Here is a 24301-nt window from a genome sequence, read left to right on the forward strand (position 1 = left end):
CAAGACACCCCTTAAGCATTTTAAGTAACAAATTAAACATTTACATTTTTTACTGTGCACTGAGGCTTAACATTTATGCAGCTTCAAAACCAAAGTACAGCCCCCAGGGAAGTCTCTCACTGACAAATTAATACCTTAGAGAACGGAGCTGAATGGTGGCAATGAACTCATTTGTTCCCCCAATAATGAAGAATGACTTTTTCTTTACCACATCTGTGACTGTTGCCATGGTGACCCAGCCTTACCTCATTGCCTCTCGGAGAGCGCCTCGCTCGCCCAGCGTCGTGTGCTTGATGTCATCGAAATTATTCTCCAGCTTCTCGCAATCCTGCAACATATTAAAAAATGCATCAATCCTCCGGCATCCGGAGGTAAAAATTACATCTGTGCAATCAGGAAAAACGGAATTGATTATATTGATGATGGACTCCTGAAGGCGACGCATACCCCTGGAACGGGGCAGGATTCATTAAAATTGACAGTGTGAATTCCACAGTAACCAAATAAAAACGTCTCAGGATACAGCTGTGACAGAAGTCTTTTGACCAATTTTCCAAAATTGGGAACGTAGAAGAAGTGAGTAAAAACCAGTTCTCTGAATTCATCTCAGGCATGTAAAAGCCATTTAAATTCAAAAGAGAATGTCAATAAAGTTATGATAAATATTTAGTTCTAAATGAGTTAGAACTTACTACGATGAAAAGATACAGCCCAGATCTAATATAATAAAGGCTCCAACATTTTGGAACTGAAATTGTATAAATCTTTAATAGCAATTGCATATATAAAATGTTTACAATTGTATACATACACACATGTACATTTCTTATCATTAAGTGACATTATATCAGGTTCGTAGCATTCCTGGGTTAAATTTTCTAAAATTTTAAAATTTTGCTACAATTTTAACTATTTTTTTCATTTAAAACTTAATCTTACATGACCCTAGTAAGTTTTAAAAACATTATGGGATTCCATTTTAGACTGACAAAAATGTATCCATATGAGTTTTGGCATTTTAGACTCTATGTAGAATGTAGTTGGACTTAATCATAGAATTTAGTGTTTTAGTAAATTTAACAGCAAAACTAAATAATCAAATTTTAAACATTAATGTGTTCTTTGTATTCTCAAATTGTACACAAGATGCTGGATTTTAGAAAATTACAGACTTTATATTAATAATTCCCAATATCTAAGAATCAACTTCTTTAAAATCTATGGGTATATATGTACTTCTATTTTTACCTTGATTTTTAAACTCAGCCAAATTAAGGCAAATATTCTTTCTAACACATACTTATATATACTTTTATAATAAAAATCTTGAAAATTACCATAATGTAGCCAAAATAATTTAAATTCTGAATAACAGTTCCTTTTTACATAAATTAGAACTAGCCTCTTGTGGCCTTTGTTTTACCTTTTCACTTTTTTCGCAGTGTCTTTTCACGAAGGGAATTTCTTGGGTTTAATGAGGCCCTATTTTTTACTGCCTCACTGTATGCTCAGTGCGCTCTGTGGCCTCTGTGTGAAAGCTTTGACTTCCTCAAAGTTATGAATATGTTTTCTTATACTTTTTCACCAATCTTTATTATTTTACATTTCACATTTGGATGTGCAATCCATCTGGAAATGGCTTCTCTGTATATGGTGTGAGTTAGGAAATCACACCTATTGGTAATCAATTCAATCATTACTATTTATTGAAAAAAAAAACCCAACATTTCCCCCACTGTAATTCAGAATCATCTTTTTCCATAAAGTAAGTCACGGCACATATGGGTCTGTTTCCAGGGTCCCTACTGGCCGACTGCTCGATTTCCTACACTTGTGCCAATATCACACTATTTAAATTACCTATACCCATAATAAGTTAAAAGTCCTATAAATAAATATGAAAAAGGCAATAATTCAATGGGACGTGAGCAAAAGACTCTATGAGTACTATGTAGAGGGAATATCCACATATTCCACTAAAAAGCCAAGCAAACATGCTCAACAACATCAGTCATGAGGAAGATGCCAATTTAAACAAGGAGATGCCGCTACGCACTTTGGGAAGGATGAAAACGAAAACGACAGGTTGCACAAAGTGGGCTCTTATCTGTATATATAAAAGGCTAATGTGCAGAGTGTCCCTGCTGGAGTGTGACTGGGAGACCTGGAGTTCTATCACTCTCTATGACGTGCGCTGACCACCAGGGGGTGGCATGGAATGAAGGGAGGCCCCTGCCGGCAGCTGGAAGGCCCCGCTCGGCCCTGGTCAATGGCCAGGCCTAGGGACCCTACCCGTGCATGAATTTCATGCACCGGGGCCTCTAGTTTTAGTATAAAAAGCAACTAACACACTGCTCTGGAACTGTCAGTTGTTACGACCACTTTGTAAAAGCTAATTAGCAGCCCTTTCGAAAGCAAAACGCTCCCACCCAGGAAAACCCTCAGAACGAGTGTGCAACGTGTCCACCTGGAACAAGAATGGTGATGGGGCCACTAGTCAAAGTAGCCCCAAACTGGACACACGTCGCATGCACCTCCAGGTGGAAGGTATAAAGAATGACGCGTTAATGCAGTGGAAAACTTCATGGCAGTGAGAACAGGCAAGCTGTGGCTACGTGCAGTTACATGGATGCACCTCACAGCCATGGTGTTGAGCACAGAAAGCGGTGCAGAGCAAACTTATTCCATTTATATGAAGCTCAAAAGTAGGCAGCTACAGTGAACCATGCAAAAGTGAAAATAAGAAAGCAATTCCATTTATGAGCATAAGAAAAGAGTAAAATACTTCCAAATACATTTAGCAAAAGAAGCCTACGATTTGTGCACTCAAAAGAATACAACATCACATAAAATTTTTAAAAGACGAAAATAAGTGGGAAGATATCCCATGTTCATGGATTAGAAGACATGATATTGTAAAAATCTTACCACTTCCTAAATCAATCTGAAGATATAAAAGCAATTCCTGTCAAAATCCCGGGATTTCGATGTTTTATTTTGATAAATTTTGACAAGATGGATCTTAACACTCACATGAAATTACAAGGGACCCAGAATAGTCGAAATATTCTTAAAAAACAAAAGTGCAAATTTGAAGAACTCATATTTCCTGTTTTAGAGCAACATATACCTGCATAAACATTTGTGCACCAATGTTCATAACAGGATTATTCATAAAAGTAAAAACGCAGAAAAAATCCAAAAGTCAATCAAATAATAAATGAATATACAGAAGTGATATAACGATACAATGAAATATTATTCAGCCATAAAAAGGGAAGCTCTGATCCATGCTACATGGATGAGACTTGAAAACGCTATGTCAAGTGAAAAGCCAGCGACAAAAGGCCACACCGTATGACTGCATTTCTGTGAAATGTACAGTATAGGCAAGTCCTCGGAGATCAAAAGGAGATGAGTGGTGGCCACAGGTTCACGTGGTTACGTTTTAGAGAGATGAGAGTGTTCTGGAATTAGCGATGATCCATGCACAAGTCTGTGAACATACTGAAAAAAACTGAATTAGACGCTTTTAAAAGAGTGAACTTTATGAAATATGAATTATACCTCAATAAAGCTGTTATTAAAAAATAGGCAAAACTAATCAAGATGATGGAAATTGGTAGATGATGGCTACAGGAGGCATGAGAGGGTCTTCAGGATACCCTTTAATTCACTGAGTAAAAATGCAGGGAACTAGATGCTTAAGATCTGTTTGCTTTGTCCTGTCGTTATGCGGCAGTAAAATGTTTTCAGATGACCGTTTGTGTTCTGGTTAAGAAATCATAATGCAATCACATGTCATTGTAGTTAAAATGAAAGAATGCATATAAGAAGTTCAAAGTATCAAAGACTTAATAAATGTTAGCTCCCAGCCAATACTAATGAAATAACACTTTATTATTTATTAAAATTCTGTACCAAAGATCCAGTTCTGTAATGAAGTCTAACCCTGATTAAGCTTTGACACTTTATTAATTAAAATTATGAACTTTCTTTATATATAGTGACTCGTTTTAAAGAATGACATTTAGGCAACTCTAAATGCAAAGATGATTAACTAAATTATTTGGGCTAAAAATGAATCAACGGCTTAAAAAAGTCATATAAAAATATTCATTGACTGGGATTATTCATTCCAACTAATTTTCCATTGAATTCAAATTGTTTTCATTAAATGTATTCAAAGGATATGATACTATCTATGGTAGAGACAGTACTCAAATTCAGAGTTTCTGATTCTAAATCTCATTCTTTTCATTCCCCAAATTTAGCCATTAATGGAAAACAATGTGTAATTTCTCTGAGATCAGATTACACTTCCTGTCTCTGCCATAAGCCCAGAGGAGGTTTGCCATAAGCCCAACCCCAGCAATTCACACGCATCTCTTCTGTCTCTCATTTAAATCTCTTCTTTTAAATTTTGTTTTATTGTTTGAAGTATTACAAATAGTAGTACATATGTCTCCTTTTTTTCCCCATTGACCTCCCCTGGGCTCCCCTATCCCCCCCCTCCTGGCACATGCCCTCACCACCCACCCCTCCCAGTGTCTTGCATCCATTGGTTAGGCTTATATGCATGCATACAAGTCCTTCCATTGATCTCTTACCCCCGCCCCCCACCAACCCTCCCCTGCCTTCCCACTGTAGTTTGACAGTCTGTTCAATGCTTCTTTGCCTCTGTATCTATTTTTGTTCATCAGTTCATAATGTTCTTTATATTCCACAAATGAGTATGATCAGCCATTTGGCCCAGTAATATCACATTTAAATCTTAAAGTGGAAGGCTGCATAGCCTTTATGGCTTTCCACTTGGAAAACAACACCTATCTTTAATTTGATGCTTCCTCACAGATGGTTTATAAATCAGATGAGGGAATAGATAGTTCTATTTAATTGCTATGGGCATATTTTTAATAAAGCTCCAATTCTGGATACATACACAGTGTGTGTGTGTGTGTGTGTGTGTGTGTGTGTGTGTGTGTAAAATCTTAGCTGGATGGATTCATTTAATAGAAATAAATCTGCCCCTTGACAAGATATTCTTGTTTTGTATGGTTGGCTTTTAAGAAAACCTTAGAAATGCTACATTTATCAGGGATTAACAAAACCACATAACACTATATATCTGAATCTCTTTATTTAAAAACAATTGTTTTGAGTTAGAACACTGTCTTTAAGACCCACAATGCTATTATAAATGTGAGATATAAACGTTAACACCAGTGGAATGGCCTGATAATTACACTATTGTAATTAAGAGAGAATTTTAAGATCTCAATTTAGCCATTTAAAGTTACTCCCTAGACTAGAGCAATCATGCCCGTAGCAAAAGAAAGTCACAGATAACAAATACTTAAGGCATCGGACACAGCAGCCCAGAATCAGAAGCAAACACTGATGGAGTCCACAAAGCCTCTTGTCATTCCAAGGTCACGTCTGAAGTCCCTTGGGAAAAACTATATAATAAAATGTAATAAAACATTCAAAAAACAATATTTCTTAAAGTTATAAATCTTTCCAAAAAATGAATGCTCGTCTGATCAGCTGTTTGGGGTAAAGGTCCTATTACCATAAAATCCATGTGTAGACAACTTTGAAAAACAATTTTTGAAGACATTTTACGCCCTCGGGTTTATACTTTTTAAATGCTTTCAGGATCTCAAAGGTTCCAGATGTTACCACACACACATACACACACACTTTTTTTGTGTGCATCTGCCTCCTTTTCTATGCAGTGGATTGAGAGCGTAAAGAATGAACCACACAATTTTTGGTTTATCTGTTTTTCTTTTGGCCCTGAAATCCCTCATCACCTTCCTCCTCTAGCCACCTGCACTGTAATTTAAACTTTTTCTTGGCGTCTACAGCTGCAGAGGGACGAGTTCATAAAAGACATAAAAGAAGAATCTGTCAACAAAAGCTCACTGCCACCAATCCAGTGCCAACATGAGACCCCAGTATGGGGTGCAGAAAAAAGAGAAACTTTTTTCAGATGAACAGTTAGCCAACCAACTGAAATTGCACTCCTCTGAGAAAAAAGGGTGGCCCGCTTATATAAAGTTCCTGCCCTGGTCCCTGATTGGTCCATTTCTATGCAAATGAGGAATCCAAATTTGCAGTCTGATTGGTCCCAAAAGCACTGTCCTGATTGGTGGATATTGTGCATTCTGATCGGTTGCTATGGAGCTGCTCCTCTTGGTTAGTAAAGATGCAAATGAGGCTATAGCTCTGCAGCTCTCATTGGATGGGGCAGATCCCAGCCCATTGGTTGAAATAGGATTCCAGGAACTCCCTTAAAAGGCGGCCTCAGCTGGCAGGAGCACAGAGCAGGGGGCTGGCAGCTCTGTCTGGCTTTTCCCTGCAATGCATCCTGCATCCAAGGATGCAAAGAGTGACTGCCAGATTCTGGTTATGAATTTGGGCCCCACGAACCACAAGGGGTCCTTCTGGGCAGGTATGTTTCATCTCAGAGTCAATAAAACAAATAACATTGTTGAGTTCAAGTTCTTGAAAGCCCATCCCTAGCATAAAACAGTGGGCTGGAAGACTACTTGACTATCTGGTTCTTCCAGTGTTGTAGTAAAATACAGAAATATTTAAAAATGCTTAAAGAATGTTAGAGAAGTTTTAAAATGTTTGAGTTAACGTTCCTTAAAACTTAAAGTGTAATATTAAAGACACATTCCCCACAGCCTTGAAGCATGTGTACCCCAGAGATAAGGATTTAAACTAACAGTGACTTGTCAAGATAAACGCTTGCTTGAGTGACTACTCTCCTTAGCCCCTCGCCTTGTTTGAGATTAACGTAAGCACATTGACGTAAATCACTGAGAGCCACCTGAGCTGCTACAGGTATGAACAAGCTTTAAATATGGACCCTGGCCAGCTAACGATGCTCGTCTGTGGAGAGAGCCGCAAAGGCACGTCCTTTTGCCAGTCCGGCAAGCGATGCCGCTCCACACTCCTCTCTGCCAAATGACAGAAAAACGGTAACACCGGATTGAGATGCGACTGAGCTCTCGGGTGAGGAACGCCGGCCCCCTGCAGCCGGGACCAGCCCAGCCCAGCTGCCGGACCCCAGAGGACAGCACCACAAGGATCCCTAACTAAGCTTGTACCCACAGCTCAGGAATTTGTGTGAGTAATAAAAAAGCTGTGTGATTTGCAACTGCATATGTGTCATGTGGTGTAATTCCTCTGGCAGTTCATTGAATTATTTTGCGTACGCTTAAAATTTAAATTAAAGCTTCTGGTCCCTCTGGTCCCAGGCCTGCCACTTGGTCCTGCCTGCGTAGAGCAGCCTCTCCGCTAGCAACTACTTGAATGTCCCACACCTGCACGGTTAGAGTTTATCTCAAGGGACGCCTTGGATAACCCCCAGATCCTTTCCCGGGATCTACGTGGGACATCCAGCCACAGAGATAGGAGATAAGCACATTCTCTTGAGGCAAAAGGGAGAGAAAAGTTGGACAAAGAAGCCTGAGGAAGCCCACGGAGCTCACCCCGGCTCCAGGATCTGAGGCCAAAGTCCTCAGACTCGGCTGGCAGGGTTCCAGAGTGCCTGGGGGTATGTCTTCGTTTTCATGATCAGAAGCCTCAACGTTAGTAGTGACTTTATCTGGAAGTGGTTAAAGGCACTCATCTTGCCATGAAGTGCAATGGCAACCTGGTGAGTGTTAGGTTGTCTGATAGGAAGGGACAGAGCGCTCCCCGTGTGACACGCGGGCATCTGCAGAGTCTCCTGTTCCCAACAAAACAGTGAAGGAAGGAGGGAAGCGCTGTAAGCATTTGAAAGGTCCAACTGTCACCATGACCAGAACTACTTCTGTGTCCTGACATGGAAATCAAATCCAAGATTTTTAAAAAAATACATTTTTCTAGAACAATACCAGCATATGACGGTATCAAGGCAGAGGTACAGGGGTTGAAATAAATCAACTAACATAAGCGCATTGAGAAAAATTGAGAAAAATGTTAGTCTTTTACCATATGAGGTAAACATCCCAAACAACTAACATCTTCATCTGCTCATCCGTTAGTAACATTAGGTATCCGAGCCACTGGGTGAGAGGCAAACGGACTCGCTGTCCCGTCCACTACCAATAGCACGTCCATAACATTTGGGATAACTACACGTCCTCCTATCAGTCTGTTCTCAATCGGTTCCTCAGAGAGTATGCATCTGAGAGAAATGACAAGCTCATTTCTAAGTAACAAATACTGAAAGATACTATTCATTGTAGGGGATTCTCTATGTTAGCGTAGGACGATCCCAGAAGATAATTTCAGGCATAAGTAGGACACAGGAGATTTATTTTCCAGAATATAAAAAACTACCGAACACGTCTAAAAACATTACCTGTCCACGGTGATGACGCGCACTTTCTACTTTTCAAGCAGCTCATAATGTCCTTTGATTAGGATAATTGCAGAGGCAAGTCGGTGCGTGCATTTCATAGAAAAGAAGGGAAAGGCAGAGGCTGAAGAAGGGGAAGGAGGGACAGAGAGAATGAACGAACGACTCACATCAGCAAGCGCGAGAAAAGATCGTGATTAGTAATCAACCCTGGGGCGAGAAGCAGGCCTCTGAGCCTGGACATCGCGGAGCAAGCCAGCCGGGGCACACGGAAAAACAGAAGAGCATGGAAGATACTACATTTCATGTGGACCAGATATTCCATTCGCTGCAACAACGGGAGCCATCCCTCCTCAACTAGGAGGAACTGGAGATCCGCATTAGCGACAGTGGCCCATGTCCCCGGGTGTGGGCACAGGATGAACTGCAGGGAACCAGCCCCCGAGGGCTTACCCTGTAGGAGACATGCTCCTAGGAGCCTCCCGCACTGAATGTGCATGAAGCACAGATATCCTTACCTCTAAATGAGGACACGGGCACAGGGGGATGGCGAGGACTTGCCCGAGCTCATCTGGAAGGAAGGGACCGAGCAGGGATCTGAAGCCAGTCTCCGATCGCCCTGAGGCCGCTTCGAAGAGGAAGGTGAATAAAGTGAACATGATCACGCTCTGAACAGGTCCTCTTCTAGGTGTGGCTCATTAAGCTTATTTATGCATTTATTTTTTAAAAAATATATTTTTTTATTGAGTTCAGAGAGGAAGGGAGAGGGAGAGGGAGATAGAAACATCAATGATGAGAGAGAATCATGGATCCCCTGCCTCCTGCACGCCCCACACTGGGGATCGAGCCCGCAACCCGGGCATGTGTCCTGACCGGGAATCGAACCGTGACCTCCTGGTTCATAGGTCGACACCTAACCACTGACACACACCGGCTGGGCTGATCATTAAATGTAAACACCAGGCTGGAGAGAGAACCACTTCCTAGTAACGTGGGGCGTGAGTCCTTGCAGAATTCTGTCTCCGTTCTCTCCAGATGTGCTGGACAGAAACAAGGAATCCAATATGCACATGTTTAAGCCAAATTAATGCCCATAAATATTTTGCATGCAACAGTCTTTCTTTGGGCCTGTGACACCACCGTGACAAATATAATGAGCAATTAAATCCCTAAGGGCTCCGATTTTGGCAGCAATTAAAGCAGAAACGAGAAAGTACGCATCAAAAAGGACGGGTTTGGGTGGCCTGCTGCCAAATGAAGGCCCGGGGGTTGAGGGAAGGTCTAGAGTTTCAGCTGTGATAGATTTGATAGTGTTTTATCTCTCGTCTGTGTTAAGGACTGTATGAAAGAATAATAAAACAAATGAGGGGAGTACCAACAGCAACCTGAAACTAAGTAACCCATTAGGAGACCTCTGGACGCTGGGAAATGTAAATAAGATCAGACACCACAGAATAACGGATTCAACCACACGGCGACAGACTCACGGGCTGCACGGAGCGGGAAAGCAGCGGAAATGTGAGCCGCTTACATTATTAAACGAGAGAAATCATGACTCCCCTACGACTTCATTTTCATAGGACTGCATTTCTCTATGAAATCATCACAGTAACTAGAACTACACAGATTGGATCTAAGCTTTATACACTAATTAGAATTTTAGAATCAGAAAACCCATTTTAATAAATGATAAAAATCAGTTCCATCATCCAAGTCACAGAGAGTTAATGGCACAGCCACTAGAACCGAAGTCGCTAAATTATTTAATAGTAAAACCTCAGGTCAATCGATTAAATCTCAATTCAGAAAAAAAAAAAAATCTTAAAAGTCTACTCTGTGCTTGGCATCATACTAAGCACATAACCAGGGACATCAAGGTGAGGAAGACAAGACCCCACGCTGACTGCAATCAGGTGAGAAGAGAGGGGTTAATTCTGGAGCAGAGGTGTCTGGGAGTTCGTTACGTCTGAACATGTCTTCAAGATGAGTCAACATGTTTCAGATGAAGGAAAACAAACGGCTAAGGTAGTGGAATTGGCTCTGGCCTCAGAGCTCGGTGTGATGCCGACCGGCCAGGGGTCCTTACGCAGGTTACTTAACGGGGCTTACTCTACGTGAAACCTTGGGTTGTCAGCAGAATTACATGAAATAACGAGTGGGAATCACTCGGCAGACGGAACAAATAGGTCTGCAGAAAGTGGTGGAAGGAGAGGAAGCCTGTCCATGAACTTCCCCCTCGTCCTGACGGGTACGATTTTATGGAGCGAGGTAGAAAATGTGCAATTTTCATGTTTTCCTGGTGATTCTTAGGAATAATAAAGTAAGATAAATACAGTATTTATAGAAAAAGAAGATTTTTTAATGTTTTGACCACAAGATCCCTACAAGAATACAAGGAAAATCATGATCCCTTTCTCTTAAAAAATTAATATTTTAAAAATACACATGCATATATATACAGCATCCCCCCAAAATGTACACACACTTTGAATAATGATAAAGGCAGTATTTATTAAACTACATTCCATTTTCACAATGTAACAGGAATCAGCTCTTAAAGTGTGCATACATTTTTTCGAGACGCCCTGTATCTGCAATACGCCGTATCTCATTTCCGGGGCCACCGGATCCCCGGAGACGCACCATGGCCGTGTCTCTCCGGAAGGATGACTGCACTGGACCTAGATCACATGGCAACGCAGGTTACAAACAGAACCAGCTGCCCCGGCCTCGAGAAGCAAGGGGCCCAACAGTCCACTATGTCCTGGTGTTTGATAACGATGTGTCAGTTCAAATTACTAATAAAAGTATGATGTGAAAGTCAACCCTGTGCCAAGCTAGAAATGAAAGCCATTCATTCATTCACTCATCCATTCATTCAAGAGGTATTGAGAATCCATCTAATACAGTGGTTCTCAACCTTCTGGCCCTTTAAATACAGTTCCTCATGTTGTGACCCGACCATAAAATTATTTTTGTTGCTACTTCCTAGCTGTAATGTTGCTACTGTTATGAATTGTAATGTAAATATCTGATATGCAGGATGGTCTTAGGCGACCCCTGTGAAAGGGTTGCTTGACCGCCAAAGGGGTCGTGACCCACAGGTTGAGAACCGCTGATCTAATAGGTACCAGATACTACTGGGGATACCAAGGCTTAAAAACCAAAACCAAAAAACTCTTCTTTTTTAAAAAAAAATACATTTTCAATACAACAAGGTAATTGATATTAGGCAAGCACACCCCCGTCCAGTGGGAGAATCAGAGCCACATATTAATCATGCATTAATGATCATTTCAAATTTGCAGCACATTATATTCTGAAGGACCCACAGGGAATTATCACCATGGAGGCAATTATAAATTCACATTTTTAAAATGGGAGACATTTAAATAAAATAGCACACTCCAAGTTATACTAATACAAGTCTAAGATGACTGAATATTGATTAGTTTAATGGTTTTATTTAGGCAGTGAGAAAAATCGAAAAAAAGATAATGTTAGTGCCTTTACTTCTCATGTAGTTAGAAATTCCTAAGGTTGAAGTTCCTCTAAAGATTGAATGAGTCTGCCCAGCCAGCGTGGCTCATTGGTTGAGTGTTGACCTATGAACCAAGGAAGTCAGGGTTCAACTCCCTGTCAGGACACAGGCCCGAGTTGCAGGATCAGCCCCCAGTGTGGGGCGTGCAGGAGGCAGCCGATCAATGACTCTCATCATTGATGTTTCTATCTCTCTCTCCCCCCCTCCACTCCCCTCTGAAATCAATAATATATTTTTAAAAAAGAATGAATGAGTCCATTCAGTGAAATGTTGTATTTTCATTCTGGCCCCTGAAAAATGCCTCAAAACTAGCCCCACTGAAGTTCTTTCCAAGTCAAGGAAGAAATAATGACAAGATTCAGGTTTTTGAAATTCCAGATGATCATTCTAATACCAATAGACGATTTCCAGTTCTAAACAAGAGATTCATATTTCAATAGATAATTGCTTTTCCCTTTAGTATGTCTTAACCAGCCTAATCCTTTCAGGGAACATTAAGACGTAATCATATTTAGCTAATGTCATTTCGCTAATGGCGGCCAGCTTACAATCTGGCCTGTCTAGGAGAATCATGGGAGTCGGAGTGAAAGGGGATATAATGTAGTAGAAGAAACAGGAGATGCGGAGACAGGAACTCGGGCTGAAGCCCCAGTTCCACAGCTGAACTGCTGCTCTCACCCTCTCCATCCGCAGCTATTCCCTCCCAAAAGGAAGACATTGACGAAGATGGTAAAGGAATGGTCCCCCCCCTTCAACGTGCTGTCGGGAGGGAAAACTAAAGGAGATTACGTATGTGAAAATATATTCAAAACTAAGAAGCACTTTTCCGATATTCCTATACATTTTAAGTGGACAGAATATATCTCGCAGGTTCAAAGTCTAAATCAAAACGTATTTTAGTTCTAGTTATTTGGAAATATTTTAAGATTTCAACCCTCATTCATGGTAAGAATTACATAATACTTTAATACTTCCCCAAGGGAAGCAAAAGATAAAATAAAAATATTCTGCAGCTTCCTACCTGTTGGTCATTAATCCCTATATCCAGGGAAGATCAACAAATTCAAGATTTTTTCCTTTTAAAAAAAATGTTTTTATTGATTTCAGAGAAAGGAAAGAGAGAGCTAGAAAATGAATGATGAGAGAGAATCATTGACTGGCTTCCTCCTGCACGCCTCCTACTGGGGATGGAGCCCACAACCTGGGCATGTGCCCTTGACCAGGAATCAAACTGCGACCTCCTGGTTTGTGGGTTGATGCTCAACCACTGAGCCACACCAACCAGGCAAGATGGTTTACTTTTTAATCTGAGTATCTTCTTCAAAACGACCATCCGGTTCTTTACATCACGTTCAGGGGTGTTTTGGTTGAGTCTCGCCTGGTGTACACAGGATCAGTGTTGGAACAAACACTGGGCACACTGTGTACGGAGGTGCTGGCAATCTCGCGTCACTGCACAAACCTCATTATTTGGTTTTTGGAAGTCATCACTGTTTACTGATTCAAGTCCTCATGACCAGGGGAAGGCTTTCAAAGGTCAATTTAAATGATGAAGATCGACTTCAACCATGGAAGTTGGCTCACCTGCAAGCTCGCTGTGATCTGACCAGTCTCGTTGCCCACCAGGCGTCCTGGGCTCAGCCGGCCCTGCCAAGGTCCCTCCCTGGCATCTCTCCTCCACAAACCTCCACTCTGTCCTCAGGGCCTTCGCTCTTGCTGTTCCCTCTGCCTGAAATGTTCTTCCCCCCAATATTCGTGGGGCTTGCTCCCTCATCTCCTTCAGGTCTCTGCTTGACTGTCACTATTTTAGAAACATCTGCCCTGCCCGGTCAGTGTGACTCAGTGGTTGAGCATGAACCCATAAACCAAGGTGTCACTGGCTGAATTCCCAGTCGGGGCACATCCCCAGGTTGTGGGCTCCATCCCCAGTGTGGGGCGTGCAGGATGCAGCCGGTCCATGAGTCTCTCTCATCAATGGTGTTTCTATCTCTCTCTCCCTCTCCCTTCCTCTCTGAACTCAATAAAAATATATTTAAAAACAATAATTGAAAACTCGCTATACATTTACTGTTATCTCAATTCTCTTGTTTGGAATAAACTCCCTTGCACTCACAGCAAAGCGAATCCCTTCAAACAGGAAGGGGGAATTTAGTGCATGGGATACTGAAACCTAACAATCCCTAGCGCATCACCGATTCTAACCGTTCATGACAGACAAAAACATGCAACGCGGGCTTCCCCAAAGCACCTAAATTCATGAACTGACTTTTGTTTCTAAAGAAAAACAACATGCCTACAGTTCCCCAACAGGCAGTTGCGGAATGCTTGGTACCAGCTAGATATGCAAAAAGAGAAAAAAACTAAACTGGAATTTTCCATTGTTTATCTTTAAAAGCACATGTGTGTTTTAAATGTGCGAGCAAACATTAATAGAACCATGTAAGTTCTTGGGCTACGTTAAAATTCGGGGAAGTAATCATTTTTTGTCACAAAAGATAAAGGCTCCTAATATCCTTTTGGTTTTGAAGAAATAAAGGCTTTTCCGTGACAGTAACTTCCATAAATGTGTATCGAGAAAGAGGAGCTGGCAGAGACGTCTGCATTGCTAACCATTGTCTATCAGTCTGTTTTTAATAATTTTTCTTTGGCATGTAATCCTCTTTAATTAGATTCCACTCTGTTGTTTCAAGACCCCGTAAGCGGGCGTCTCCTGCACCAGCTGCTGGAGCAGGAGTTCCTGTCTAAGTGATATTCACAATGAGCACGCGGAAGGTTTACAATTAGACCCTTGCTAATAAGTTGCGCTATTTTCCCCAACAATTCTAAGTGCTAATCTTCAGAAGGCATTTTAAAATTAGCTAAAAATTCTGTCAAGAGATTTACAAAAATTGTGAGCATGAAGATAATTATGTCACAGTCTTTGGACTCCATCTCTGATTGTGCGCATAAATCAGGAAGTGTCAGCTGCGGTTTTTCCCTTAATAATGATCCTTACAGCAATATATTACAGCCTAAGCCCCTAGTATCATGTTTGTTTCTGGTTTCTAGAACACTCGACAGTTATTTCAAAAGTTTGGAACTGATGAAATCAGTACACTATTCCCCAGAATAATTAGTGATCATCAGTTCTAAAATTTTAAGTCTCGGTAATAAGCAGACTAACAGGGAAGGTATAAATTCGGTGTTCATGAACCCTCCGTCTTGAGGCACTAAACACTTAAATGTGATCGTGAATTTTTACAAAATAGTGTTGACATAAAAATCTAACACAGCAGATAGTAGACACAGAGACATACAGATGTGAACAGACTTCTAAGATGTATAGATACATTTTATGTCAACACCAGAGGTACATGGAACACAAAATCTGCGTCTGAAATGTGTACTGAATGTGTTATCATCTGTCAGTCCATGATTCTCGTCCTTCCTTATAAAAACATGACCTTCATTTCAGAAGGCCTGGGCCAAAAAATAAATTCTCTCCCTTTCTTCCAATCATCATAAATTACAAGTGTGTTTTGACTTTCTCTGATTAAACAGAGCAGAACAAAAGATGAAATTTCGAGCTAAGCTCAACATCCTCATAAAAGCCAAAGTCTGAGACAGCGACCTTGTTTTTTTTAATTAAGTTTATTGGGGGTGACAGTGGTTACCCAGATGACATGGGTTTCAGGTGCACAATTCTAGGACCCGTCGCCGGTGTGTCACTGTGGGGCCACCACCCACAGAGAAGACGGGGATCCGCAGGTGCTGCACCAGGAAGCTGGCTGCCTGTTGTGCCTGTCACTCTATCAAGCATGTTAGAAACAGCGGGTGAAAATTCTAGTTCTCCGGGGGCTTCGATGCGGTAACCTGTAGAAATGTCTGGAAGGAATGAAGGGAGGTGGCCCAGACACATGAAAGAGAAGGGTGCGTTTTCCTGGACGATGAGCTTTATGACAGATATTCTGGGGACAAAGGTTCAATATTTTGTCCGTCGACTATAATCAACAGTCACAGTGGCCATCTTTATGGAATCCTGTGATCTTCCCGTGAAATCTCCGAGTGGAGAGACTGTGCGCAGGAAGGAATTAGTAAACAGGGGGCCTGGTTATTATCACTGAATGGTGTATTGTCAACTCTGCTGCACAGAACGCGAATGGGGACGCTGCTGGCCCAGGAAGCAGCGGAGGAGCCAGACTCAGAGATTTCAGCAGGTCTGTGTGAATGACCGATTTTCTGAAAAATTAGTTTGTAGCCTTAGAAACCAGGCTTCTTTCCTCATTGGTTAAACCAACCAACAGACGAGTCTCTCTTCTGCAAAATACACAAGATCTTTCACAACGTCCTTAAAAATGTTTTAGCAGCAAACACATCAGTATGTTTCCCTTTCACAGTCTATTCCCCAATTTAAAAAAAAAAAAAAAAACAGAACATTGAAAATTCTGCAGATAAGGGAAACTGCATTTTCAAGTTTAATTTTTCTTTAATTTCAAACTTTATTTAATAACTATTGTTCAGTTACACAACTAACATATAACCTTGTTAAACTGGGAAATATGCCAAGTTACATAACAAGGGATAGTTCCCTACCCCCAACCTAACATCTTCTGTATGCCAGCCGCTTACACACAATGACTACCCATTAAGTTTTTCATGCTCACACAAACATATGCTTTATTGTAGTTTTACTGTGTGTGTGTGGTCTTTTTAATGAGATTCACCTTTTTTAAAATGTTTCATTTTCACCTGTATTACATTTCCTTTTATTTTTTAATTTTTTTATTGATTTCAGAGAGGAAGGGAGAGGGAGAGAGTGATAGAAACATCAATGACGAGAATCACTGATCAGCTGCCTCCTGTGCGCTCTAGCCGCCTCAAGCCCGCTGGACTTGAACTGGTCGTGGGGTTCTCTGCCTTCCTGTTTTGTTCCCTTTAACTTCTCCCATTTGGACATGAGCTATAAACTCTGCTTCGCTGGGCTCCTTGACGCAAGGGCATTTTTCTTTGTCATCTAATGTACATTAAGGGTTGCAATGGATTAGGAGAGCAAGAATGACCCACAGTTGCCCTGACCAGTTTGGCTCAGTGGATAGAGCATCGGCCTGTGGACTGAAGGGTCCCAGGTTCGATTCCGGTCAAGGGCATGTACCTTGGTTGCAGGCACATCTCCAATAGGGGACATGCAGGAGGCAGCTGATCGATGTTTCTCTCTCATCGATGTTTCTAATTATCCCTCTCCCTTCCTCTCTGTAAAAAATCAATAAAATATATTTTTCAATAAAATAAAATAAAAAGAATGGCCCACGGTCAAGGCAACAGTTCACACTGGAGGATTAACACAAACGCCATTACAAGGGCGTGCTCCACACTGGCCTCCTATTCGCCAGCCCTGTCCCCTTTGCCTCCTCAGTCCTAGACCATTTGGCATGAATCTTGCCACAACGCTACTTTTTGTTTTTAATTATCAAACAGAATGTGTATGAGTTAGAATAAGATGAAGCCACGTTCACAAATGATGCCAAACCCCCGGAGGAAGGAGTCCGCGGCTCCCCTGCACCCGCCTCCCCCGTCCTGACCCTCCGGAGCCACAGCCTCTCCCTGCTCTGGGGCTGGGAGCCAGGCGCTGCCGCCTTTTTTTTTTTTTTTATGGGTTTCAGTGACAAAACAGTCAAAATTTCATTTTTTGAAAAGTTTGAAGTACCAATAACTGTACTTTTAAAGCTTCTTAATGAAATAGACAGGAATGGGCATGGTTTTCTTTGCCACACTCCACTGCAGGACAGCGGTGGTCAGAGTTTCCCTTCCTCAGGGGAAAACGCTGCCGTGTTGGAGGTTAAAAGCCGACAGGAGATGAAACTGCCTAGAAGGCGTGGCTCCCCCCAACAGAGTGATGTGAAAGTCTGGCCTGCTTAAATCTTACAAGATGGGGCATGGCCGAAACCGGTTTGGCTCGGTGGATGGAGCGTCGGCCTGCGGACTGAGAGGTCCCGGGTTCGATTCCGGTCAAGGGCATGTGCGGGCACATCCCCAGTGGGAGATGTGCGGGAGACAGCTGATCGATGATTCTCTCTCATCGATGTTTCTAGCTCTCTGTCTCTCTCCCTTCCTCTCTGTAAAAAATCAATAAAATATATTTAAAAAAAAAAAAAAGATTGGGCATGATTCTTTAAAAAATAAAATAAAATAAATATAAGGAAAACAGTATATTTACAATCCATGCCCAAAATGCTGCGACGAAAATGAAATTTGAAAATTGAATGAAGAGAGTTGATTATGTAGATTGCGAGGCTCAGATAATTTCCATGTGATGAAAATTACAGTATCAGTTCTTAAATTAATGGCAAGATCAGTCATCCTGATTCCCAGCGCCAGTCCTTTTATGAGATTATCACAGAGACAAGAGAAGATTGACCAAAAGATTAGCGACCCTTTCATCCCATCATAAAACACAAGTGGCTTAACTTGTCATCAGAAAATACACTTATCAAAATTTCCATCAACACAGCCCGGGAATACGGCGGGGCCCCGCGCTCCGAGGTGACTGGGCGTCTCTTTAGCGATGATCTGGATGTACTTAGGAACCAAAGGCGAAGAGCTGCTGGCCTCTGGCCCCTCAGGCTGTGCAATCTCCAGTGCAAAGGCTAAAAGGGACAATCACCATGTTGCTGAGCTCGGCCGGTGTGGCTCAGTGATTGAGCACTGACCCATTAACCAGGAGGTCAAAGTTTGATTCCCGGTCAGGGCACCTGCCCAGGTTGCAGGCTCGATCCCCAGTGGAGGGCGTGCATTCTCTCTCATCATTGATGTTTCTATCTCTCGCTCCCTCTCCCTTCCTCTCTGAAATCAAAAATATATATTTTTAAAACGTTGCTGAAATGAACATGTGACATAAATACTTCATTTAAACCAGTTTCCTGCCACCGATGGGCTCATGGCAACAGATCCTACCAGCCACCCAAAAGCAGCAGCCAGGGGAAAAGTGTCTGGTTCCCGGCTCAAGCAACTCGAGTATTTTAATATGAAAATGAACACATCTGCAGCTCAGCTGACATACTATGTATGTTACTTGTTGGTCATGCTTGTTGTTCATTTTATCAAACCAGAACCCACTCGCTACGAGAGAAGGGCAGTAAACGGTGCCTAGCCCATACGAGGGAGCCAATGAGCGACTAAAACCGTATTGCATGGAGATTGCAAAATGTGCATAAATATTAAAATTAAGCAAAGACATAACCAGTGGACATAGGACACTGGGGGATAGAGGAGGCTAGGGGACTGTCTAGGGCGGGGGAAAAAATGGACACATATGTAATACCCTTTGTAATACTTTAAGCAATAAAAAAAAAAAATTAAGCAAAGAGAAGACTTCATAGATATTAGTAGACATCTTCCCTGTGGGCTAAAGGCCCAGACCTCATCTGGTATGCAGGAGCTTCACTGGCGCAATTCTTACACACTGACTGGCTTCACAGGGGCCATGAGTAGTGCATAAGCCATGCATTTCTTAAGTAATTAGAAAGGAATATTTCTATTCAATACATTAAAGAGTCGGACTTGATAAGCTGGTAGCTACCTTGCCATCGCGTTAGATCATAAATAGAAGAGCAGGTCTAAAATCAAACTGTCAATGGCCACATTAAATCTGCAGAGAGAAACATTCTTTCAGAGCTTAATTTTCAAGTGACCATTTTTAAAAAATTTTCTATTGGGGTAAAATATGTACAACCTAAAATGTAACATCAGCCATTTTTGATGGACATTTTCAAGGAAAATTATACTACCCTGCAATTCAAGGTCATTTCTTTTCTTGCTGATACATTACTTATTTTTATCAGAAGACATCTATAGGATATATTCAAACAGTCCAAATACCTTAATACTTGAAGCATTCCATACATATAACGTATGTGTATGTTACACACACACATATACACATATCCGGCAATTCATACAGGGACTTACTTTGTGTCGTGATTCTCTACTAAACATGACTTAATACTGTTAGCTTTCCTTCTCGCTAACTTCTCTATGCTTTTATCACAATTATCATGGCCGTGGGCATTGGCATCTGAAGTAGCTTAAATGTGACCACTGCTGCCGAGGTCTGCTCGGCGCGCTGCTCCTCACTGTCCGATTGCTGGGGCCATTGAACTGGAGGGGCCTTGAGAATGCAGTAAGTGTGGAGTTGGACTAACACTGCTGTCGATTGATAGGGCGGTGAAGTGAAAATCTATATTGTTTAAAAGACTTCAAAGAAAACACGCAACACGAAATTCACATCCTCTCGGGGAATTACCGTCGCTCCCAGGCTCTTCTGCAGTTCTGAGCCCTCTGCTCAGCGGAGACGCTCCGTCACATGGGCGGCCTCCCGTGCTCCAGCCCCGGCCGCCCCGGAGATGGCCAGCCCCGGCCGCCCCGGAGATGGCCAGCAGCTGGCCGCCCCGGAGATGGCCAGCCCCGGAGATGGCCAGCAGCCGGCCGCCCCGGAGATGGCCAGCCCCGGCCGCCCTGGAGATGGCCAGCCCCGGCCGCCCTGGAGATGGTCAGCAGCCGGCCACCCCGGAGATGGCCAGCCCCGGCCGCCCTGGAGATGGCCAGCCCCGGCCGCCCTGGAGATGGCCAGCCCCGGCCGCCCCGGAGATGGCCAGCCCCGGCCGCCCCGGAGATGGCCAGCAGCTGGCCGCCCCGGAGATGGCCAGCCCCGGCCGCCCCGGAGATGGCCAGCCCCAGCCGCCCCGGAGATGGCCAGCCCCAGCCGCCCTGGAGATGGCCAGCAGCCGGCCGCCCTGGAGATGGCCAGCAGCCGGCCGCCCCGGAGATGGCCAGCAGCCGGCCGCCCCTCTGCGCCGAGAACCCTTCATCCTCCAGAACCGTGAGCAGCTCCCCACACTGCCGGGCTCGGGGCCCACAGCCCAGTCCTCTCGCCCGGCTCCATCACCCCGTTTGTCTCTAACTCTCCATGCGCCCACGTGCTCATCTCCGGCACCCGCTTCAGGCTCCCCACGGCCCCTTGTGCACAGAGCTCGCGCATGGACAACCTGCTCTCTGCATGTAACCAATTCTGAACGCAATCCACAAAACACTGCTTTCTGGGTGCTTACAATAGAGTAGCTCCCCGCTCCCCAACGCAGGTGTCCTTAGGAAGTCAGGTGACGTCCTCACTCGCAAGAACATCAGGTTGAGTGGCGGCAATGACTTTCCCTCCTGGTAAAGAACATGCCTGCCTTCAGTACAGTGAGCAGAGGTGGGTCATCGTTTCCCTCCACATAAGCAGACTCCACGCAAACAGAGGCAATTTTAAGACAAAACAAAACAGAGCAAAAGCACCCAGGCGCCCTTCTTTGGTGATTTTGAAGAATCCCCTTGTCTGGCCCAAATCCATGACTGATGGGACCTTCTGACATCCCTAAAGAACAACAGGATGTTGGCTGCATGAGAACTGGCGTTCCGCCAGCCAGCCTGGAAAAGTAAACTTGAGTCCTAGGCACTTGTCACAGCATGCAATCTGGCTGCCGGGCCCACGTCCTGAGTAGATTAAAGGGCAGCCACTTTCTTTCCTTAAAAAGTCAAATGTCTAGTGTGTGTCTTAAATAGACACCCATCATGTCTGCCTGCGTAAGTCATTTGCATGAACTCGATGTGTATGGATCTACTAGAAAAAAATTAACAATACTTCTAGAGTTTATTCTAAATATTCTAGCTCTGTCCTCATAAAGCTTAAATTTTAACCGGGGGGGGGGGGGGGGGGGGGCGGGGAAGGGAGAAGATAGAAACATATGCTTAAGATATCTGTGTACAAGATGGTGCACATTCTCGGGTCCAATGACAACATGCAACACCGATGGCTACAGATAGCGTCCCCTGCTCTGGGGCAAGGAAAGGCCGGAGTGCGATGGTACCAGCAGAGGGGCCCAGGAAGGTCTGCCTAAGGTCACGAGAGAAGGAAAAGGGATCCTGCGGTGGCTGTGAACTTGACTAATGTCAAGGAAAGTAAAAAAATACTAATAAGTAAGACAGAGGGCCTCAAGCAGGAGAAATAAAGTTATAATGATAGAAAGTGACACAGGACAGGTGGACAAGGCCTGGACCACGCGGCTCTTCTAAACCATGAGAAGGATGTGAGGTGATGAGCATCCTTGTCTCAAAAGCATAGGAACCAACCGCCACACCCTACATCCTGCTTTCTTGTGAAATCGCTAATCCTGGTTTTTTTACTAATATTGTAATTGAAACATTAGTTCATCATGTGTTTCTATATTCATCAGAAAGTGTACATTTCTTTAAGAAATGGCACAATAGTTACCTTTTAGTTAATAGGACTAAATAAGAGGAGGAAGAAGTGGGGGGACGGCCACCCCAGCTATCATGTGCAGTTTTCACCCTCAAATCTGACTACAGGGCTCAGCTCTCACTTAAGAATCAGCCCTGTGTTTCCAGCTGACTGCAGGCGTGTAGGCCTGGGCCATGCCACAGGCCACGTTTGACACTGAACTCTGTATTTTTCCTCAAAATAAATTATTCTCTCCCAGGAACCACAAATTACGTGGGGGATAGAGTGACAGCTGAAAACTAAAAACCCGATCACTCCAAATCAAGCCAGGATTCAAACAAAAACTAATTCCATTTGTTTATTCCTTAAGAACAGAGGAGGTGTAGCATTAAAAATGAAGATATATAAAGAATGAAACTGTAAAAAATTTTAGGCAATTGGTAATATAACTGTCCTTAATATACCTATGCAGCTTATTGAAATATTCAAAATTACTCTTAAAAGAGGTCTTTCTTGCTATCTGAAAAGATTTTAAGCACCAGCTTGTCCTAACAAAACGACAGAAGGGATTTTCAGACAGGAAGTGAAAGCATGCTACATTGATCGGCTTACGTGAACAAACCCAACTCCATAGTTTGACTCTGGCATTTATGGACTGTGTTGAGAAGTCAGTCAAAAAGAAAATGTAATATTACAAACATACAGAATCAAAATATAGTGCATGACTGATTAGTCCAGAAATAATAAAAATCTCAGCAACTAAAAAGAAAGCATAGGCGTGATGAGGGTAGGGTGGGGCCTAAGATAGCACCTAAATACAAGTCCAAGTATCCCAATTAAATGTAAATATAAAATAGTTCAAGTTCCCTATTAAAAGACAGAGATTCTCCAAATTGAAAAACGACAAAATGATAAGACATACCTCTATATCACATGACAATTTAAAAATAAAAGAATGGGCCAGGCAGATGCAAAGCACAAGAGTGTTTTATATTGATAAATGGTAAAATCTCCCCCAAAAGATAGAATCATAGGAAACTGGGATTGTAGAAAACATAGCATTTAAAATAGTTTTAAATAGCCAATATCGAATGGGGAAGTCTCATACATCTTGTTCATTTCTGTTTAGGAACATATTAAAGATGGTGACTATTCTCTTAAAATGTCATATTGAGTAAAAACAATAAAATAAATCAAAAGAGTCTGTCCTTTAAGAGAATATGAAAGTGCCACTGTAGAGGAGATAAGAGGTTGGACTGGGAAGTGCAATTGCATTTCATGTTATTAGGGCAGCAAATATACTAAAAGGAGTTTCCTTTTATGTGCAGGTAGCATGTAAATATCAACATCGATATTAAATGAACATATAAATATGCCTGTGTATTGTACACATTTAAATTGCCTATTTAAAAAATATTAACATAAATCTATATTATATGAAATGACTAATTTATACAATTATCCTTAATTGGACATGAATCAATGTTACTCCTGTCATCGTTATAAAAAGAGAAACTGTCGTGTAACTAACAGCAAGAAGTATGTCAGCCTCGGTATGTCACCATTAGTCAGCGTCTTAGATGTTTGTGTGGGAGAAGCTCAAATATAAACCAGAGTTTTCAGAGGAAAACAATAAGGAGAGATTAAAGGCTTTTCTCTGCACTCTGAGATTATGACTCATGTTTCCAGATATTTGAAATGAAACAATTCCTTGACTTTGAGTTATAACTAATAACTAAGGGTTAGATAGAAGGCAGAGATTACTTATACACGTTCAGAAAATGACCTTAAATGTGTAACTACGTGAAAGGCCTTCACAATATCCACTGTGCAGGTCCGGGGCATTAGACATGTAAATTACCACAGGACCGTGATACGAAAGGCATTTAAATAACATGTAGTATGATATGTGACTACATGGAACATGCCCATGTTATTTTATGTGAACAAAACAAGGTCAGGCACTAAGATATATGCTATAATCCCATTTTTTAAAAATATATTTTATTGATTTTTTACAGAGAGGAAGGGAGAGGGATAGAGAGTTAGAAACATCGATGAGAGAGAAACATCGATCAGCTGCCTCCTGCACACCCCCTACTGGGGATGTGCCCGCAACCAAGGTACATGCCCTTGACTGGAATCGAAC

The 24301-nt window shown here is 42.4% G+C and overlaps 1 protein-coding gene across 4 annotated transcripts in view; it reads right to left on the minus strand.

Moving 5' to 3' along the window:
• Window positions 1-24301, minus strand: part of DPYD (dihydropyrimidine dehydrogenase) — a 349138-nt gene that overhangs the window by 293386 nt on the left and 31451 nt on the right. For all 4 annotated transcript variants that reach the window (XR_013997127.1, XM_081111986.1, XM_081111987.1 and 1 more), the window contains exon 3: window positions 246-328. Coding sequence is in view for 3 of the 4 variants with exons in the window: in XM_081111986.1 (XP_080968112.1) it covers window positions 246-328 (83 nt within the window). In the remaining variant the exon portion in view is untranslated. The remainder of the gene's footprint in view (window positions 1-245; window positions 329-24301) is intronic.

Source organism: Myotis nattereri, assembly GCF_964212035.1.
Source record: "Myotis nattereri genome assembly, chromosome: 18".
Classification (NCBI taxonomy): Eukaryota; Metazoa; Chordata; class Mammalia; order Chiroptera; family Vespertilionidae; genus Myotis; species Myotis nattereri.